The sequence below is a fragment of the Stegostoma tigrinum genome, chromosome 21 (assembly GCF_030684315.1).
Source record: "Stegostoma tigrinum isolate sSteTig4 chromosome 21, sSteTig4.hap1, whole genome shotgun sequence".
NCBI classification, from domain to species: Eukaryota; Metazoa; Chordata; class Chondrichthyes; order Orectolobiformes; family Stegostomatidae; genus Stegostoma; species Stegostoma tigrinum.
In genome coordinates this window covers 39,711,854-39,730,313 of record NC_081374.1, presented here as the reverse complement: position 1 = coordinate 39,730,313, position 18,460 = coordinate 39,711,854, and the positions used below count along the sequence as shown (strand labels likewise).

General features: G+C 41.7%; 1 protein-coding gene across 6 annotated transcripts; it reads right to left on the bottom strand.

The window, feature by feature from the left end:
* Positions 1-3,709: 3,709 nt before the first annotated feature.
* On the bottom strand, positions 3,710-17,137 carry ap4b1 (adaptor related protein complex 4 subunit beta 1). Of its 6 annotated transcripts, none has more exons than XM_048553384.2 (9): positions 16,723-17,137; positions 14,271-14,401; positions 12,006-12,153; positions 11,325-11,821; positions 9,152-9,235; positions 8,963-9,066; positions 7,454-7,661; positions 5,757-6,035; positions 3,710-4,558 (listed from the first exon to the last, which is right to left on the bottom strand). In XM_048553384.2, the coding sequence occupies exons 1-9, from the start codon at positions 17,121-17,123 to the stop codon at positions 4,143-4,145; spliced, it is 2,268 nt and encodes a 755-aa protein (XP_048409341.1). In that variant the 5' UTR covers positions 17,124-17,137; the 3' UTR covers positions 3,710-4,142. The 6 variants fall into 6 exon arrangements, with proteins under 6 accessions (XP_048409341.1, XP_048409342.1, XP_048409344.1 ...); XM_048553385.2 differs by having other exon boundaries at positions 11,481-11,821; XM_048553387.2 differs by having other exon boundaries at positions 15,673-16,838.
* Between the last annotated feature and the right edge of the window lie 1,323 nt (positions 17,138-18,460).

Genomic DNA, 18,460 nt, shown 5'->3' with positions numbered 1-18,460 from the left:
TCATTGACCAGAAACTCAACTGGACTCACCAGTATAAACACAGTGGCTACAAAAGCAGGTCGGAGGTTAGGAATACTGCAGCGAGTAACTCACCCCGACTCCTCAAAGCCTGTCCACCATCTAAAGGCACAAGTCAGGAGTGTGATGGAATAGTTGCCTGCATGAGTGCAGCTCCAACAACACTCAAGAAGCTTGACACCTTCCAGAACAAAACAGCCCACTCGATTGGCACTCCATCCACAAGTACCCACTCCCTCCACCACGGATGCTCAGTAGCAGCAGTGTGTACTATCTACAAGGTGTGCAGTAGAAATTCACCAAAGATCCTCAGACAGCATCTTCCAAACCCATGACCACTTTCATCTACAAGGACAAGGACAGCAGATACATGGGAACACTACCAACTTCAAATTCCCCTCCAAGCTACTCACCATCCTGAACTGGAAGTACATCACTATTCCTTCCTAATTGCTGGGTCAAAACCCTGTAATTCCCTCCCTAATGAAATTGTGGTCTGCAGTGTTCAAGAAAACAGCTCACCACCACCTTCTCAAAGGCAATCGGGGCGGGCAATAGATGTTGACCCAGCCAGTGCAGCCCACATTCCTCAAATAAAAAAAAAACGACCTCCCTTCATACCCACACAGTAACGTTCAACTCTTAACATCAAACTTTCCTTTCACTCAAGCTGCACCTGCAGCAGAACACGCTATTAGTGAAAATGCAATTTGGTAAATGTATATTAACACACAAATTTTCAATTTGAAAATTGGAAATATTTTGGATGCAAACAAACTAAAAACTGCATGTCAAAGATGGTAACAAACATGAAATATATTTGGTTACTTGCTCCAACTCTCTATTGCAGAAAGATATGGAAGATAGGGGACATTGGGGAAATAAATAGCAACACCTTGAAAAATGTCCATATTACATCAGTGGTGGTGCTGGACATTTTAAAACATACAAAGGTGGACAAATCCCTGGGACCTGCTCAGGTGTAAACTAGAACTCTGAAAGAAGCTACTGAAGTGATTGCTGGGCCCCTTGCTGAGCCATTCCTATCATAGATTGCCACAGGTGAGATGTTGCAAGACTGTAAGTTAGCTAATGCGGCACCACTATTTAAGTAAGGTGATAAGGAAAAACCAGGGAACTACAGACCGGTGAGCCTGACATCAGTAGTGGGAAAGTTGTTGGAGGGAATCTGAGACAGGATTTGCATGTATTTGGTATGCTTGCCTTAAACGGCCAAATGCAGGACTAGATTAATTTATGTCAGCATAGACATGCTGAACTGAAGGGTCTATTATTTCCATGCTGTACAGCTTTATGACTCTACTGGTAGTAAAAACTGTCGTTGTACAGATGCTGCCAGCGCTGTTTAATTTCGCCAGCACAAGGTTTGTATTTCAGATTGCCAGCATCCACAATATTTTGTTTCTGCTCTCATGTTGCTTCTATAATTTAGTAATCCCAAATATCATAGTTCAAACGTTGTTTTCTATCTGCAACATGCAAAGTTGCAATTTAGTGTTCTTCTAGCCTGCAATCAAAAGCTACCATGCTCATTTCAATCTGCAAGATCCCATGACCAGACAATTTACTCTTGTTTCTTTAAACAAGAAGAAAGGGAACTCAGTAATCTTTTGGCTTTCAGCGTGAAGTAAAGGACATGGGTCCAAAGTATAACTTATTTTTTCCTCATTCTAGTTTGCCTGGTGTATATATCCAACATTTTTATACCATTTTTCCAAGTAAATGTTGCTTTGCCCACAGGTGTGATCTTGCAGGCTTGTGTACAGCTTTTTCAAATTTCAACCATGTCAGCTTTATACAACTTCTCACAGTTAACTGCAAAGTTTAATTGGAAGTTGGAACAAGCCACTGATGTTTTTCAATGACCAGGAACTGGTGAGAACCAAAAGAAGGGAGCCTAAAAAAGGAGCATGGTGCATTCTGTTTTTAAATCGGCTTTTACTGTGGCCAGCTTCTCCCTGCTTTTATAATTTGAAAAAAAAGTACATACAAATTTCAATGTGTTTACTGAGGCATCCAGCAAATCAATTCATTTTAAACTAGTAATTTTCCAAATCCAACTGAAAAAACACATGCAGTTCACATACATTGTACTATTCCTTTTGTAAACCATGGTATTTGAAAGATGACAAACACAATTTTCTAGTTAAATCTTTACATAAACTTTGGATGAAAGACTTAGAATCCTCCACTCCTCAGAGCGGCTCTCATTGCAGAATAATTTCCATAAAATAGTTCCTGGTTAATTACCTGAATACAAATAACTATTTTCATGGTGGTGTTAAATGGGCTGGCTCTTGAAGCTTCTCAATAGGACAATTTTGTTCCGGATAGTAAGAGTGCCATTGAAGATAGTTCACCAAATAAACAACACAATATTCGTCTTGAGAATACTGAAACCTGTCTTTTCATGTGGCTTTCACTTGGGGGCCTCTGGTGAAAAATGCCAGAGGTCCATAGAGCTAAATGGCTCCCCTGTGACTGGATTGATTTGCAGTCTGGACATTGGCAGAGATACAAGCAAATGCATGCACTGCTGGCCTGTGCAACATTCACATCAGCACAGTCTGGAACCAGGTCATGACCTAATGGAATTGAGTTAATTACTGAACATTTTCTATGGGAAAAGGCTTTGTAATGCAAGTGACTCAGTCCTATGCAGTTGTCACTCCAGCAAATACAAAACATCTGCATATACAAAACTATTACTACTGACTTTCAACCAATTGAAATCTGATCAACCTAAGATGTAAAGCTTGGTCACAAAGAACATGCTCTAGTTCCTGTACGAGGAACAGCACTAGCTCAGTGTTGACTAAATCAGGAATTATCCTCATTTGGATGAGGAAATTTCCTTTAGTTACAGCTATAGTACTAAACCAAATGTTAAAGAGAGTTTGTTTGCAACTTCACTCCAAAAAAAACTGAACATGGTTATTCTCTGGTATCATTCTCTATTTGTTACAGGTAGTTCTCCAATAACAAGATAGTTGTGTTCTTGTGCAACCTCACACTATAAAATTGGCCACAGAAAATCACATAATAGGGAAATTGCTATTGAAAATTTCTGTACTTTACAGTAGAAAGTTCACATTATTCAAACAGTGTTTACTATTCAATCACATTATAGCCAATTTGTATTAATAAAATGCACTTTATAGCAGAGCTACTCTAGACAGTGCAATGTTAGGGTGGGGACTGTGGAAGCCAGTAAAGCTGAACCCAATTCCATTTGCACACAACGATATCAGAGACCATTTCACAATGGTTGCAAGATGGTGATTAGACATCCCATGGGACTTTTCCATACCTACCCAAGTTCTTGCCCTGTACATTACAAACTGGGGATGAAACGAAGATATCCTGAAGTCTGTTTGCTTCATGCTGTCATCAGTTCAGCCTCAAAACTAACCACGGAGCTACTAAAGAAGTTTAGAATAAATCCATACAGCTGGAGCTTTAAAGTCAGCACACTGATAGTACTGCCATCTCCCAGTCAAAAAGTTGAAATTTAGCCGAATTGTTGAACACGCCATACCTTGTATGAGACATCTAACAGTGTAGACTGTCTGTTTGCATAGATATAAAATTCAAAGAGCAGGGGAATACACCCAACATGGTAGCCAACATTTATTCAAACTCACCAAGACAAATTAAGTAGCCACACATCTAGGTTGCACAAATTTGATGCTTTATTTTCCTTTATGAAAAAAGGAGTGAGAGCAAGTCAAAAACCCGTGCATTGGCTTATAATCGGATAGGGAAGGACTGTGTTTTCGCTTTAGCTATGTAGATGCAGTCCGAACAATTGGAGTTCCAGGAACTACGCCAGTTTAGAATTTCAAATGAAATGTTTACTGGCTTTGCTATCAATTAAATTCACCAATGTATCTTGCATTGCAAAAATAAAATCATATTTACAACTTGCTTCACCACATCAAAACATGACACAACAAACTACTTTTGCAGTTTAGCCAGATAGGCAAGCACTGGAACTGTTTCCCTTTACCAACATCTGATGGCATTTTGGAAGTAAAACGTGACTTGGTTTTCTCAGATAGGAGAGTATTTTTCTCCTGCAGCCACTGAAACATATTCAAGGTCTAACTTTTAGTCTCACCCAGAGCCTGTATTACAGACTTAACAACAGCGATGAAGTTGTTGAGCAATGGTTCGCTGCTATTCTCTTGCTTAACAGTAATTTGCATGTCCCTCTTGCCTTTTACTGTTAAGAGTTCAATTAAAAACAATGGCCCAGCGTCATTTTTGGCAAACAGATAGGCTTTCCACGGTTGCACTCCTGCTCGGCTAATTGCAACCGGCTGGATGTGAACAAACTGAAAAGCAGTTTGGATGGCATCAGGGCATGAGTCTTTGTGCCAGTCCACAGTCACAACTTTAGCAGGTTCCAGACGAGTCCAGTACTCCTCAAACTGCTCCGGCGACAGGTGGGCACTGGTCTCCAAACTGACTGAGTCAGAGTCTACAGCCATCTCTTCTCTTTGTTCTGGGCTTGTGTCTTTGCAGAAATGTAAACACAGAAAATGTTACACAGGCCACTTTCAACATAAAGAAAAACAGAATATGCAATACACAGCTGGACAAGAAAAGCCCTTTTCTGCCTCTCTCCTGACGAGAGCGCCAGGAGTTCTCCAGTACATTGCCAACACGGACATTCTTGATGTGTGTGGGGGCATGGCAGCAGGCATCAAAATTCACTTATCGGCATTATGCCAACACGAGTCAGTGGATAACACCTACCACATTTTTTACTCTCTTTAATCCAATTTAGAGTTTAGCATGCTGCCCTAGCCGAAAGCAGCTAACTCAGCACAGGCAAATCAAATCTGGAACTCTCTGGGCCAACCAGCTTAACTCTACATGGATACTACTGTTCTGCAATTATTTTCAACAACTGGATAACTGTAAACCTTTCTGAAACCAAAAAGAAGCCTAATTTCAGAGTAAGGGGGTCACCCATTTAAGAGAACAGGAACTTTTTCTCTCATAGGGTAATGAACTTGTGGAATTCTCTACCAATTCCTTGCGGAGAACTGGTATTTTGAGTATATTCAAGGCAAAGACTGTTTTTTTTAAAGCAATAAAGTCTACTCCAGCTATTCCTCAGATGCTGGAACTCAGGGGAAATTACATTCATAACACTGCCAGGCAACCACTTGCTGAGGGACATATTGGTCGCAGTGTAACAGATCAGTACTTCTGTAGATGGTCAGGGGTGATCAAAATTAACCTTTCTCAAAATTATAAAGGACGTGTACACCTGACAGAAAATGATCCAGTGGGATCACTTATCTGGAAAGATTCCATTGGCTGGTTTATTTAGTCGAATAGCAAACATAGCATCAAACTGGTTTTAAAATTCATACATGGAGCAAATATTTTTAGAATGAATTTGAAACAGGCGAGAACAGTGGACTGCTAAGAAATTACATCTACAGACAACCCTTAAATGAGAGATTTTTCAAAACACTTTACAACTTAGTACTGAAATAATAACCCAAGAGATATGTTAAAGTGGGTGGAGAAGCTACCACTACCAGTGGAATTAGCAATAGTCCAATATCAGAATTGGAAGGTCTCAGGGCTGGGACCTGGAGTTGGAAGACAGAGTGACTCCAATGCATGGATGACAACAAAGTAAAGGAGGTTGACTAGCAGTCGGTCCAGGCCTGGAATTTAACTGTATAACTACTTACCTTTTTCATCTGACTTTACTGCTGACACCTGCAGGATTTCTAAGGAGTCCCCTTTCTGTGCTGTTAAGCGATCCCACTCTTCTTGGCCATAGATTGGTATTAGTGTGTTAAAGTCTTTGGACCAGGTACTGACTGCCTCGCTAGCTTGACCACTTATTACATCCAATGATGGATCAGATCTTGGTCCACAGACTACCCGCCAGACCTCTTCAACTCCTTGCTGAAGCAGCCGAAAATATAACAGTCCTCGATCACGCACAGCCATATCTAACTCCTCCTCTGTCAAAAAAAAACAACTGTCAGAAGTGAGAATAGCAGCACATGGTACTGTAGCACATAATTTTAGAAAACCTGCAGTTAATTAATAAATGTATGGCCTAGTTTGAAATGGACCTTAAGTCCAATGAGGACTCCAATTTGATCAGCGTTTTGGGTCTGAAATAGCTGACCCAAGACATGTCGTGAATACGTGTTTATCATAGTCCAGAAAGAAAACAACATTGCCTGGGAAGTCCCCTTGTCATCAACTGCTTACACAGAAACAATCACTAATGACAAGTCCTGAACATTGCTGCCATTTATGGATGATAGGAAGTTGCTGAGTTAAACAGACTACAAATATTCCAACAAAAACAGAAGTTGCTGGAAAAGCTCAGCATGTCTGGTAGCAGCTGTAAAGAGAAAATCAGAGTTAATGTTTTGGGTCTGGCGACCCTTCCTTGGAACTGTTAAACATTAACTCTGATTTTTAATCCATAGATGATGCCAGACCTGCCGAGACTTTCCAGCAACTTCTGCTTTCGTTCCCGATTTACAGCGTCCTCAGTTTTTTCAGTTTTCACAAATATTCCAAATTTTGATTCCCAATGTTAGCAGTTCGCTACAGTAAAGGCAGTGGAGATTCCACAATTTATCTCTGCATAGAGAATGACAAAAAAGGTCAGTCATGATGTATATCATGTATGGAAACAGGATCAGGAATGGCTGTGAAGTTCCCACATTCAACACTCACATGAATAACCATATTTTGGGCAAAGTATTGGAAGGGTAACCCATAGATATGAAGCCAAATAAGATATCAATGGTTTCTACTGGGTAAAGGAAAAAATTGGTGGGGGAGGATAGAGGTAGGGGCATGTAACAAAATATCAATGAGAACCAATTAAGGTTTACAAAAATCACAGCCTGATAATTGCAAAAGTATCACATATATTTTGTTAATTCTTAATTACAGTTTATTGCATATCAGGAACATCTTCGTGTTATTTCAACAAAGATTAAATCATTTCTAGAGGAACAACTTTTCCATGATACTCCTCTAAAGTCTATTTAAGTTAAATATCTCTCAACTTTACTAAACATGAGCTTCCTTTCCTCCTGCCATTACAACTGGGTCTCAGTAAAACAAGTAATTGGCAAGTTTCAAGACATCAATTCGTAACTGTCATTCCACACAATGAAGCAGAACTGCTGCAGAACCACATTCTCATGGCTATTTGTAACTGAAATCATCTTTTGTATCAATTCACAGACTCTGTTCCCTCACATATTAACCAGCTGCCACTGATACCAGGCACCCAAGGGATCAAGTGCTAAGCAGATGTCATGGTCTATAGGACAGAAAAGAAGTACGGTGTCATTCCTGCATCCACAACACCCAGATAATGCTAACGTCTTGTCTTGAGCATAATCCTTACCAATAACATAATGAAGTAGTCTTCCCAGCACATCCTGACATTCAGCTGGGCGACTCAGGAACAGGCGCACCATCGCTGTGATCAGCTCCAGCTTCACTGTTACAGAGGTCTCAGTTTTGACATTGTCCACAAATTCTTCCAAGACGTAGGGAGCATTGGGAACCTGTTTTCCGTGCATCCCAAGGAGCCAGATCAGGGCTTGCTTCCCCTGGGTGGTGAGGGCAATTGACAGGAAAGAAAATACAGTTAACTAATTTGCAAAGACAGCATTCTCTAAAACATTACTTCTAAGCCTGAACGTCTCTATGATGTTCTGGCTGAGTTCAGAGGTGTGAATTTTTCTGTATCTTGCTCCTTGACTGGTCACAACAAAGTCTGAGTTTAAAAAAAGAGAGAGGTGATATTCCAATTTCCTATTTATACAATTAATAAAGAGCTCGATATAAGAAGCAAGAAAGCCAAGTACCTTGAGTCACAAGAACTATTCTAATGCAAACAAAAATTTATTCAAACAAATATGTAAAGATTAACAATAGATTTAAACTGAATAAATATCATACAACGAATCTTCTTGAAAAATACCACAAATATAACTTACAAGTTTCAGTAAGAGACATATGAAATGTCTGTAGAGTTTTATCTTAAAAGTACTTTGAATGAGTAAAATTAAATATAAAAAGAGATTTATAGATTGTCCAAATGTTGGTCTATGGCCAAAGTTACATGGTACACAAGCTGCTGACACAGGGGTGTCTACTCAGATCAGTTATAACTAGCAGAACTCACTTTTTGGAGGCCGTGGTGTAGGTTTTAAATTCTCCTTCAGGAACCCTCACTAGGGCAATGAGATTTTCCAGCAGGTTTTTTAAATTCATGTTAAGCAGTTGTACCAGGCAAGCTCTCTCTCTAGCAGTCTATGTTCAAATCCAGCAGCTTTATCACCTCCACAGACTGGTTCAAATGAACTCTATCACTAAGGTATTGTGAACACACTGACTCCAGTCGAACAGCTCGTATTCTTTCCACTTTTAATAATTTTCCCTGCTGCAACCAGTGGAAAACCTGGGGAACTCCTTTGCTTTGCAAAGTGTTCTTTCAAAAATGTCCAAAAGATTCAGATGTATGCCTAGTCAACTGTATTTCAGATAACAAATCTTTATAACAATAAACTAAGATTTTCTGTAGCACCTTGTTCAAGCACCACTGAGTGTGGGAGTGGTAAAAGCTAATCACAGTTAACACAACCTGTCTTATTTGGCATTCAGATGGATCCAAAAGGTTACCGGACTGCGAATAGCAGTGGGATTCCTGCCTCAGTGTTTCTCGCCCAACTACACGCTTTCTTCCAGCCTGGGGTCAACAGGACCAAATGCATTAACCTAGTGAGATCAGCTGAGGGTGTGAACTTGGGACACTCCAGATTGATGTGTTTCAATAACTAGGCACATGACAAAAGATTATTTGGCCATCACAGGACATCAAAACAAAATCTCTTCCTGTGTAACCCACCTCACTATCTTGGATGTTCTCCTCACAGCCTGGTAGTGCCTGGCATACAGTCGTTGTACAGTGGGGACACAGCCATACCAGATCGCGAAATGTTTGAATGACAGCTGAAGACAAAAAGAGAGAATGATTAGCTTTACACTGATAAATCTGAGCAAATATTAATGGGTAGAGACTGGAAGAGGGCCATACCTGATGTAACATGTTCCTGTTTGAGGCCCAGTAGTCCCTTCAAAATAGCCACACACCTTTCACTATACGTCCGTGCAATTCGACCTAGAAAGACAACACAGTAAAGTGATGGAAAGATTCCATGTAATGTTCATCAAAAGATATACTTTCCACAATAGATTATCGTCCATAATAATCCAAAATTTCAGAAACAGTATTTATGCAATTTGCCTGAAGTTGTCTTTTAGTGAGCAGATAAAGGCTAAAATAAACTTAAGCTCTGTCAATGACTCAACTTGTGATGGTAATGAATAGTTGAACTTAGAGATGCAAAAGTTTCCAACTTTGATCTCCAGTCAACTAAATTATTTGATCTCAATGAGAAGCATCAATGAGGCTGCTAAAACTACTACGGCTGTACATGAACGATTGTGCAGAATCGTGTAAATGCTGGTACGGAGAATGATTGAGGTCAATAGTAAAGCACTTTTCACATAACACTTTCTATTCAGGCTCACACAAATCAAGAGGTAGGAGAGGGTGAACCCACTAGCCACAAAATTCTTGAATTGGGACAGGACAGAATGTTAGAGGAATAAAATGGCAGGGAGCAAAACAGAAAACATGCATATGAGGCCCAATACAGCAACACAGAAATAGCCTAGCTTGGTCTAACGCTCAATAAAATAAAAAACAAAGTTACTGTGGATGCTGTAAATCAAGAACAAAAACAGAAGTTGCTGGAAAAACTCAGCAGGTGCCTGGCAGCATCTGTGAAGAAAAACAAAATCAGAGTTAACATTTTGGGTCCGGTGACCGTTCCAGGGAAGTGTCTGTTTTTGTGTTACTGTACACGATTAGGCACTAAGTTAAATAAACAGAGGGTATGAAAAGGCCTGATCACAGGTCTTAGCATGTGGCTGTTTTCAATTTTGGTCCATATGAAATGAAAAAAAACACATTCAAGCAGTGGAACAAGTGGCCACAAGGTTGTAGCTTGCTGTGCTTTGGAGCTGTGGGGGAGGACTGCAAAGAAATAGGTTTTCAAACCTAGAGATGAGACATTCAAGAGGTGATCTTAACAACAAAGTTATAATTAATGACACAACAAAGTAAATAATTTTTAAATTAAATTCCAGGAGGGTAGGGGCACCCAACTTTACACTAATAGTACATCTAGATTCAAAGTTGAGATTAAAGTGCTGAATGCATGCATCAGAAACAAAGTTGTGGGTGAAAAATGCTGGAATCATCAATGCTGGGGAAAAAAAATCAAAGCTATAATGAGAATTGTTAGTCCCACCTCCACTGATGGGTCAAATCCCTCAACTATAACTAATATCTTGCAATGTGCACAGTCACCAGAGCTTAAAAAACATTGCCCCAAATTCCTGGTGCAACTCAGGCTTCACACTGGTTTCTTGTCTGGTGTGTTCAATCTGTAGAATTTAGCATAACAGCTGATGTAGGATGACTATAAATCACAAGTCAATTTATAACAGAACAGCAGTACCAAGATCTCCTGTAGGTGGCACTATTGTGGAACGATAACAGATAACTTGCTCTGCAGCACCACCAACAGGAATCTACTGCCACAATTAAAATAGAGACCCTGACAGATATTAACAATATTTGTTACCAACAGCAAAACTGCCAGCAAATATGTCACATTCTCATGATAGGGTCTTGTGGACCCCACTTCTAGACACACTATGTACTCCATCCTGCCAACGGCGTGACTGCCCCAGCTAGCATGTCGGTGACTGCCATTTGAGAAGTGATAGGATGCAGTTTCATTTTCCTGCCATTAAACTGCTGGGAAACTGAAGCTGTAGGATTTTTCATTCTCGTGAGTCCTGGTTTGGACTTTTCTGCATCAACATCAGCATCCAAGCAGTGTTCATGTAAGGAGCCGAGGGGCCACTAGGACTGTTGAAGCAAGAATGAACAAATGTGGATCAGAGATAGAGTCTTAAGGCGCCCTGTCTAGTACTACAGCAGAGTGATGTGATTGCGACCATAAAAGAAAATACAGCTATGTTCCTAGTTTAATAAAACAAAGTCTTCATCTTTACGTATTTTACCTCACCCAAAAAAAGCAAGCAAGTAATATTGATTAGGGAACCGTCTGAGTGGGCTCAGAGGACAGCAGAATTGGACTGAAAAAGATATGAATATGCAAAACGAATGGTACCTATATTTAAAATGGCCACCTGAGCTAACTCTACAGAAACATCTGTGCAATAGGTCTGAAGCTCCTCCAGTATCTGCTGGACATTCTCATCGTTCACCAAGTCCCTGAGGATTTCCATTTTCTGATATTTAATGTAATTGGGTTCAGAGTACATACAGAAGAATTTCTTGTAGTGATCACTGAAATGCCCAGGTGAGCTGCGAAGGATTTCCCGTGCATGGCACAAACCCAGGAAACACAGCTCGTGACACTCTGATGTGCAGATAGCTAGCAGCGGCCCTTTCACTCGTTCCAGAATATCCATCTGCACGTTGGGGAAATCTTCAGACAGCAGAAGAAATAGTTTGGTGGTCGCCATGACAACGTTAGGTTGACTGCTTTTGAGAAAGTCATCGAGCACATTCAGAAATGTGAACACTTCGTCTTCGGTTCGGGTCTTGTAGCGAACCAGGAATGCCAACACTTCACTCTGCCCCCAGTGATCCAAGTCTTTCATTCTAAACAAATAAATAAATTGAAGTAGAATTCCTTAACAAAAATGCTTCAGACCTCATTATTATACCCTTTTTCCTACTCATCCCACAATCCTGAAACATTGAACTTATACCAGGACATTGCTTTCAGTGCATAGTTTTAGTTCACTCACACATTTAAAATATGACAAAGACAGAATGAACCAACCTGTTTAAAAGGTGATGTGCTATTGGCTTGTTGATGACCACACCACCTTCATGTTTCAGGATTTCCTCCAATGCTCTCAAGCAATTGACCATGACAATAGGATCTGGGTCACGCAGCATAGCATACAGCTCATTTACTACAGCCCCATCTGTGAGGGAAGAAGGCAAACAAATGACTGCAATCTTAAATCTCTTCACTTTTCCAGGTTTCTAACAAACACAAAGAAGATAGCAAGAAACGACATGTATAAACACAACAAAGAACTGTGGATGCTGGAGATCTGAAACAAAAACAGAAATTTCTGCAGAAACTCTGCCAGTGAGTCACCGGACTTGAGATGTTAACTATGCCTTCCTCCCACAGGTGCTGCCGGACCTGCTGAGTTTTTTCCAGCAATTTCCGTTTTTGTTTAAGAAGTGCAATGGGTTTAAACCAGGCTTAAACAAAATTCTGTTTCCCCCTTCTCCATGCTCCTACCTTTAGGTCAACTCTAATGGGTAATGAGAAATAAAACTAAATTACTCGATAATCTAATGGTAAGAGGACATCTGACAGATTGTGATCATAACATGAAGTAATTTATTGTTAGAACTGAAAGGGCAGAGAGCGGGTTTTAGTCTTGAATAAGGCTGGCTCTGGAGAGATGAGGTACAAAATTTGCCACACCAGCCCGGGCTGCACTATTAAGTAAGTATTTATATCTAGCAAGTTTAAAATTATTACATGTTTTCTCCCAAGAACCTAAACAAAAATATTATCAAAGAAAAGGAGATACTAATGTAGATGAATGATTGTTTGATCAAAGAGCTAAGTTGTAAGGAATGTCTTAAAGGAGTAAAGAAAGATAGAAAGGCAAACAAGTTCAGGGCAGTGGGGTTGGGGGAGGGGGGGGTTGCATTTCCGAGCTTACTGCATTGGCAACTGACAATTGGCAAACAGACCTTGGTGCAAGCTAGGGCATGTCAGACCATCTCAAGTTTACAGTGGGTAGAAAAACGAGAGCCCACTCAAGAATGTGCAGGAACTGTCAAGAATAGAGATAATAAATGGGTAACAAGGTGTGGGGCTGGATGAACACAGCAGGCCAAGCAGCATCTCAGGAGCACAAAAGCTGACGTTTCGGGCCCGGACCCTTCATCAGAGAGGGGGATGGGGAGAGGGTTCTGGAATAAATAGGGAGTTTGGGGGGTGGGGGGACCGAAGATGGAGAGAAAAGGAAGATAGGTGGAGAGGAGAGTATAGGTGAGGAGGTAGGGAGGGGATAGGTCAGTCCAGGGAAGACGGACTGGTCAAGGGGGCGGGATGAGGTTAGTAGGTAGGAGATGGAGGTGCGGCTTGGGGTGGGAGGAAGGGATAGGTGAGAGGGAGAACAGGTTAGGGACGCGGGGACAAGCTGGGCTGGTTATTTTGTCATCAGTCGGGGCAAAGGAAAGTCATATTACAGAGGTGGTAATATGTGGTGAGGGAGCAGGTAAAACTATGGGTGAACTATGGGGGCGTTGTTGAAAAAGTCTTTGATAGATACACATCTCTTAAAGGACGAGGTGTATTTCTGTAATGGAATAACCATGTCCAAAAATGCAAGTAAAAGAACACAAAATCAGGGAAATGAACTTATGTAAAAGAGATGTTGTAGACAAGGATGATGTAGAATACAAAGAAGTGGCAAAAACTGGCAAAAAAGGAAAAGTTAAAATATTACAACGGTTATCAAGGATAGGACTAGAGGTTTCTACAAGTTAATTAAGAGAAATTTGACAGAAACGTGGAAGCATCTGTGCAGACAAAATAGAGTTAATGTTTTGTGTCCAGTATGACTCTGCTTGAAACATTAGCTTTGTTTGCCTGCACAAAAGATGTTAGACCTGCTAAGCTTCTCCATCACTAGCTGTTTTTATTCACCGAACTAGGATAGAATTGAATAGCCAAATAATCTCAACAGACTGAATGGCCTACTTGTTTCCACCTCCGCCAGCTGCCACTTTCACTATTAACTAATTTTAAGCATTTCTAGTCAGTATAACTGAAGACGTATTTAAGAGATTGATACATTATTCACATTCTGATCGCACAGAGAGGAACTTGCACTGAATGGTACAATTAACTTGAGTTTGTCAACATGTAAACGCATTTAAAAATGAAGTACAAAGACCTGAGCAGATAGATCAGATTATTTTCAGTTTCAAATAATCTCCAGCGTGTTACTCTCTCAAAGAAATTCCGTAAATCTGCAGAAATTCTGAAACGGATTATTTTTGAACATACCAATTTCTGTATCCCCTTGAAGAGTCTGCATTTTAGCACATCCCAGGACTGCTGCTCGCCTGACATAGGAAGCTTTATCTCTTAATCCATTTAGTACTGGTTGTTGAATGTACTCACTTATACCTGGCATTCTGAAAAAGAACAAATCACTCATTCAAATTCTCATTGATCCAGAACAGGAGAAGGCTACTCACATCTGTTTACTTTGTTTTGAATCATGCTTTTACCTTGAAAACTCAATCATAGAAGAGTTAAAGCATAGGAGGCTATTTAGCCTGTCAATCCTGTTCCAACTCTCTGTAAGAGCAGTTTAGCTTGTCCTATGCTTCTGCCTTTTTCACACAGCTCTGTAAATGACTCTCAGGTGGTTATCCAATTCCTTTATGAAATTCATTATACTCACATTCCAGATCCTAAACCATAGAATCCCTACAGTGTGGAAACAGGCCCTTTCGGCCCAACAAGTCCACACCGACCCTCAGAGCATTGCATCCAGACCCATCCCCATAATCTACACACCCTTGAACACTACAGGCAATTTAACATGGCTAATCCACCTAGCCTGCATATCTTTGGATCATGGGAGAAAACCAGCGGAAACCTACACAGACAGGGGGACAACGTGCAAACTCCACACAAGACAGTTGCCCGAGGGTGGAATAGAACCCAGGTCCCTGGCACTGTGAGGCAGCAGTGCTAACCACTGAGCCACTGTATCACCCAAGAAGGGGTGATTTTTTTTTACTATTCACATTAAATTCATGTCGTTTGGTTCTGCGCCCTTCTGCCAACAGGACCTATTGTTCTCCATTCATTTTGTTTAGATCCACAATGATGTAAAATCTCCTCAATTTTTACTTCTCTAGTAAAAGCAACTTTCACATCTCCATTCACCAACAAGATGGTTGACTGCTGGAACAATTCACACACATCTTTTCCGTACTTTCTCTAAAAATATACTTCACAGCAAAAATGAGAAAACGGTATGTAGGGAATGTGTTCGCAAACACACCAGACGCAGTGCACAGAGAAAAATCTGATACACACCCAAATGAAAACCGCATCAGAAAATTTGGGAATCTTTTAACATTTTACAGTTAAGAACGTATTTTTGAAGAGTCTCACTATTGTAATCTAGTAGCCTATCATCAAATTGTGCACAGTGGCCTCCCCCAAACCGTGACCTATCAGTGATCAGCAATCGTTTCAGGATATTGATTGAAGAATGATGCACACAGAACATTTGCAGGGAAAGTGTTGGAATAACCCAGTCGGTCTGGCAGCATCTGCAGAGAGAAAGAGTTAACATTATCAAAACATTAACTTTGATCTTCCACAGGTGCTGCCAGATCTGAATTTCTTCAGTACAGCGTGGTCAGTGTTTCAGATTTCCAGTATTTACCTATATTCGGGTGTAAACAGTGTGTCCACCCGATAATGGAAACAGAGCTTTGGTTGAACATGGATATTGAACAGAAGCTGCACCTCTGACTGTGCAGTACTGCCTCAGGCTGCACTTCTATGATTGGAGCTAGAGCTGGGGAGCAGGAGGTGGTGAACGTTGTGGTACAATGGTACATCCCTATCGTTAAGCCAGGAGGAACAAAAACAGAAGTTGCTGGAAAAGCTGGGAAAGCTGAGCAGCATCTGTGAAGGAAAAAAAAATTCAGAGTTGACACATTGGGTCTGGTTATCCTTCCTCACTTCTGATTCCTCCCCCAAACAGATGCTGCCTAGACCTGCTGAGCTTTCCCAGCAACTTCTGTTTTTGTTCCTGATTTACAGCATCTGCAGTTCTTTCGGTTTTTTTTATTGTTTAAGCCAGGAGGCCTGGGTTCAAATGCTCCTTGTTCCAGAGGTGCACAATACTATACAAGAACAAAGCCAGAAGTTGCTGGAAAAGCTCAGGTCTGGTAGCATCTGCAAAGAAAAAGATCAGAGTTAATGTTTTGGGTGGGGTGACCCTTCCTCAGAACTGTTAAACATTAACTCTGATTTTTTTCTTCATAGATGATGCCAGACCTGCTGAGCTTTTCCTGCAACTTAGATCATAAGACCACAAGACATAGGAGTGGAAGTAAGGCCGTTTGGCCCATTGAATCCACTCCACCATTTAATCATGGCTGATGGGCATTTCATCTCCACTTCCCTGCACTCTCCCCGTAGCCCTTGATTCCTTGAGAGATCAAGAATTTATCAATCGCCACCTTGAAGACACTTAATGCCCCGGCGTCCACTGCGTTCCGTGGCAAACTTCTGTCTTTGTTCCCAAAAATATACAAAGAACAAAACCAGAAGTTGCTGGAAAAGCTCAGCAGGTCTGTGCAGCATCTGTGAAGAGGGAATCATGAGTTAAGGTTTCGGGCCCGGTGACCCTGAGTGTAACAGTGTCTCTGAGCAGTTGTCTCGAGGCCTGAGGTCAGTGATGTCTTCAGCCAGGAGGCGCACCAACCTGAAGCTGCACATACTCCTGAGAGCCAGGCCCCTGACCATGGGGTTGGGGTCAGTGCAGTCTTTCCGCAGGGTGTTGATGGCCAGGAGTGCCAGGTTGGGTTTCAGGGCGGCATAGCTGCACATGTACAAGTAGACCAGCTTCTTCTGGACAAGGTCTAGAGTAGCGCCGGCCTTCACCATCTCCATGAAGAGGCCGGAGACATCCAGGCCCTGGCTCATGTACCGGATCACCCTCAGGACCACAGCCCGGTAACGCAGCCTGTCCGCCTGCACGTTCGGGTTGCACAGGCTCCGCCTCAGCTCCTTCACCGTCTCCTCGGAGCCGTGGTACGGCATCGCCCCCGCCACCGTCTCCACGGAGAGCCCCGGCCAGCGCACCGCCAAATACTCAAATCTCATTGGTCCTCCCGATCAGCAAAGCCTATCTCCATTGGTCTTTAAGGAAACAAGCCGATGAGTGCGCAAGAGCGCGCCGGTATCTTCATCGCCCCCGACTGGTGGGAGACCGTATTTGCTCCCAGCTGGAAGCTGGATTCCCTCTAGCTCAGAGCTGTTGACCCACGTTGGGCATCGCACTGTTTTGCTCTTATCTGGTTTGTGCTGAAGCCACATCTGCAACACTCGGTGTTTTGAGCAATGGGCTAAGTCAGTACATTAGACAGCAGCCCGCACCCAAAGGCTTTAAAACATTCACAAAGAGAGCTTGAAATGGCATAAATGAGTAAAGTGCTGGAGGAACTCAGCAGATCACGCAACGTTTGTGGCGAATGAAAGAGTTAAAGTTTCGAGTCTAGCAGTTCTTCTCAACTGAAAGGGACTGGAAAATGGCGAATTTTATGCATTTGAAGGGGGTTGGGGTCAGTGGGTTGGTGGAGGAGCAAGTGGAACAGATTTTGAGGGCATCCAGAGCAAAAGCCAAAGGCTGTGACAGCGATGGTAAAGGAGCAATAGAGAGTTAAAATAGACGTAAATGTTAGCTGTGAAAATGAGTCTGCTGTACTGCATGCAGTGCCAACAGGACAAAATAAGGCAGGGCCAGAGGAGGATGGAGAACAGAAGTTACTTTGAAATTGTGGAATTTGGTGTTGAATCCCCAAACTGTATATTTGCCAAAATGGAGGACAGGATGTTGTTCCTCCATATTGTGTTGAATCATTGTAGCACACCCTGGACAACAACTTTAGCATGGGGTCTGGGTGGTTCAATGAAAAGGCAAGCACCTGAGCGGTCAGGGTCATTTCTATGGACAGTGCACCCAGTCTACATTTGGTTTCCTTAATGTAAAGCAGACCACATTGTAAGCAGCAAATACAGTAGACCAAATGTGAGTAAAGTACTGCTTCACCTGGAAGCTGTATTTGGGGCCTTGGGTCATGAGAAGGAAGGAGGTGAAAGGGCAAGTGTTACACCTTCTGCAATTGCATGAGAAGTGCCCTGGGGAAGAGAGGAAGTATTAGGAATGATGGAGGAGTGGACCTGGAAGTAACGGAGGGAACAGTGCCCACAGACTGCTTACAGTGAAGTATGGAAAATGTGTTTGATGGTAATATCCTTCCTCATTGTCCAAGGCCACCTCTAATGACTGCAGTGCATTCTAAATGATTTGCAGTGACATGATCAGTCTTGAGGATATTAATGGTACGTTCTTCTATAAAACAGTTGTCATACTTGACTGAGAGTGATGTATATCCAGACCACTACTGAGTTATTGTTAATGTAGGAAATGCCATTTCTGA

Coding starts and splice junctions, on each gene's coding strand:
- ap4b1 (XM_048553384.2), bottom strand. CDS start 17,123: ATGAGATTTGAGTATTTGGCGGTGCGCTGGCCGGGGCTCTCCGTGGAG. Junction 14,402..16,722: donor AGGAGTATGTGCAGCTTCAG/GTTGGTGCGCCT, acceptor GTTCTTTTTCAG/AATGCCAGGTATAAGTGAGT. Junction 9,236..11,324: donor GGTGGCCATTTTAAATATAG/GTACCATTCGTT, acceptor TTGTCTTTCTAG/GTCGAATTGCACGGACGTAT.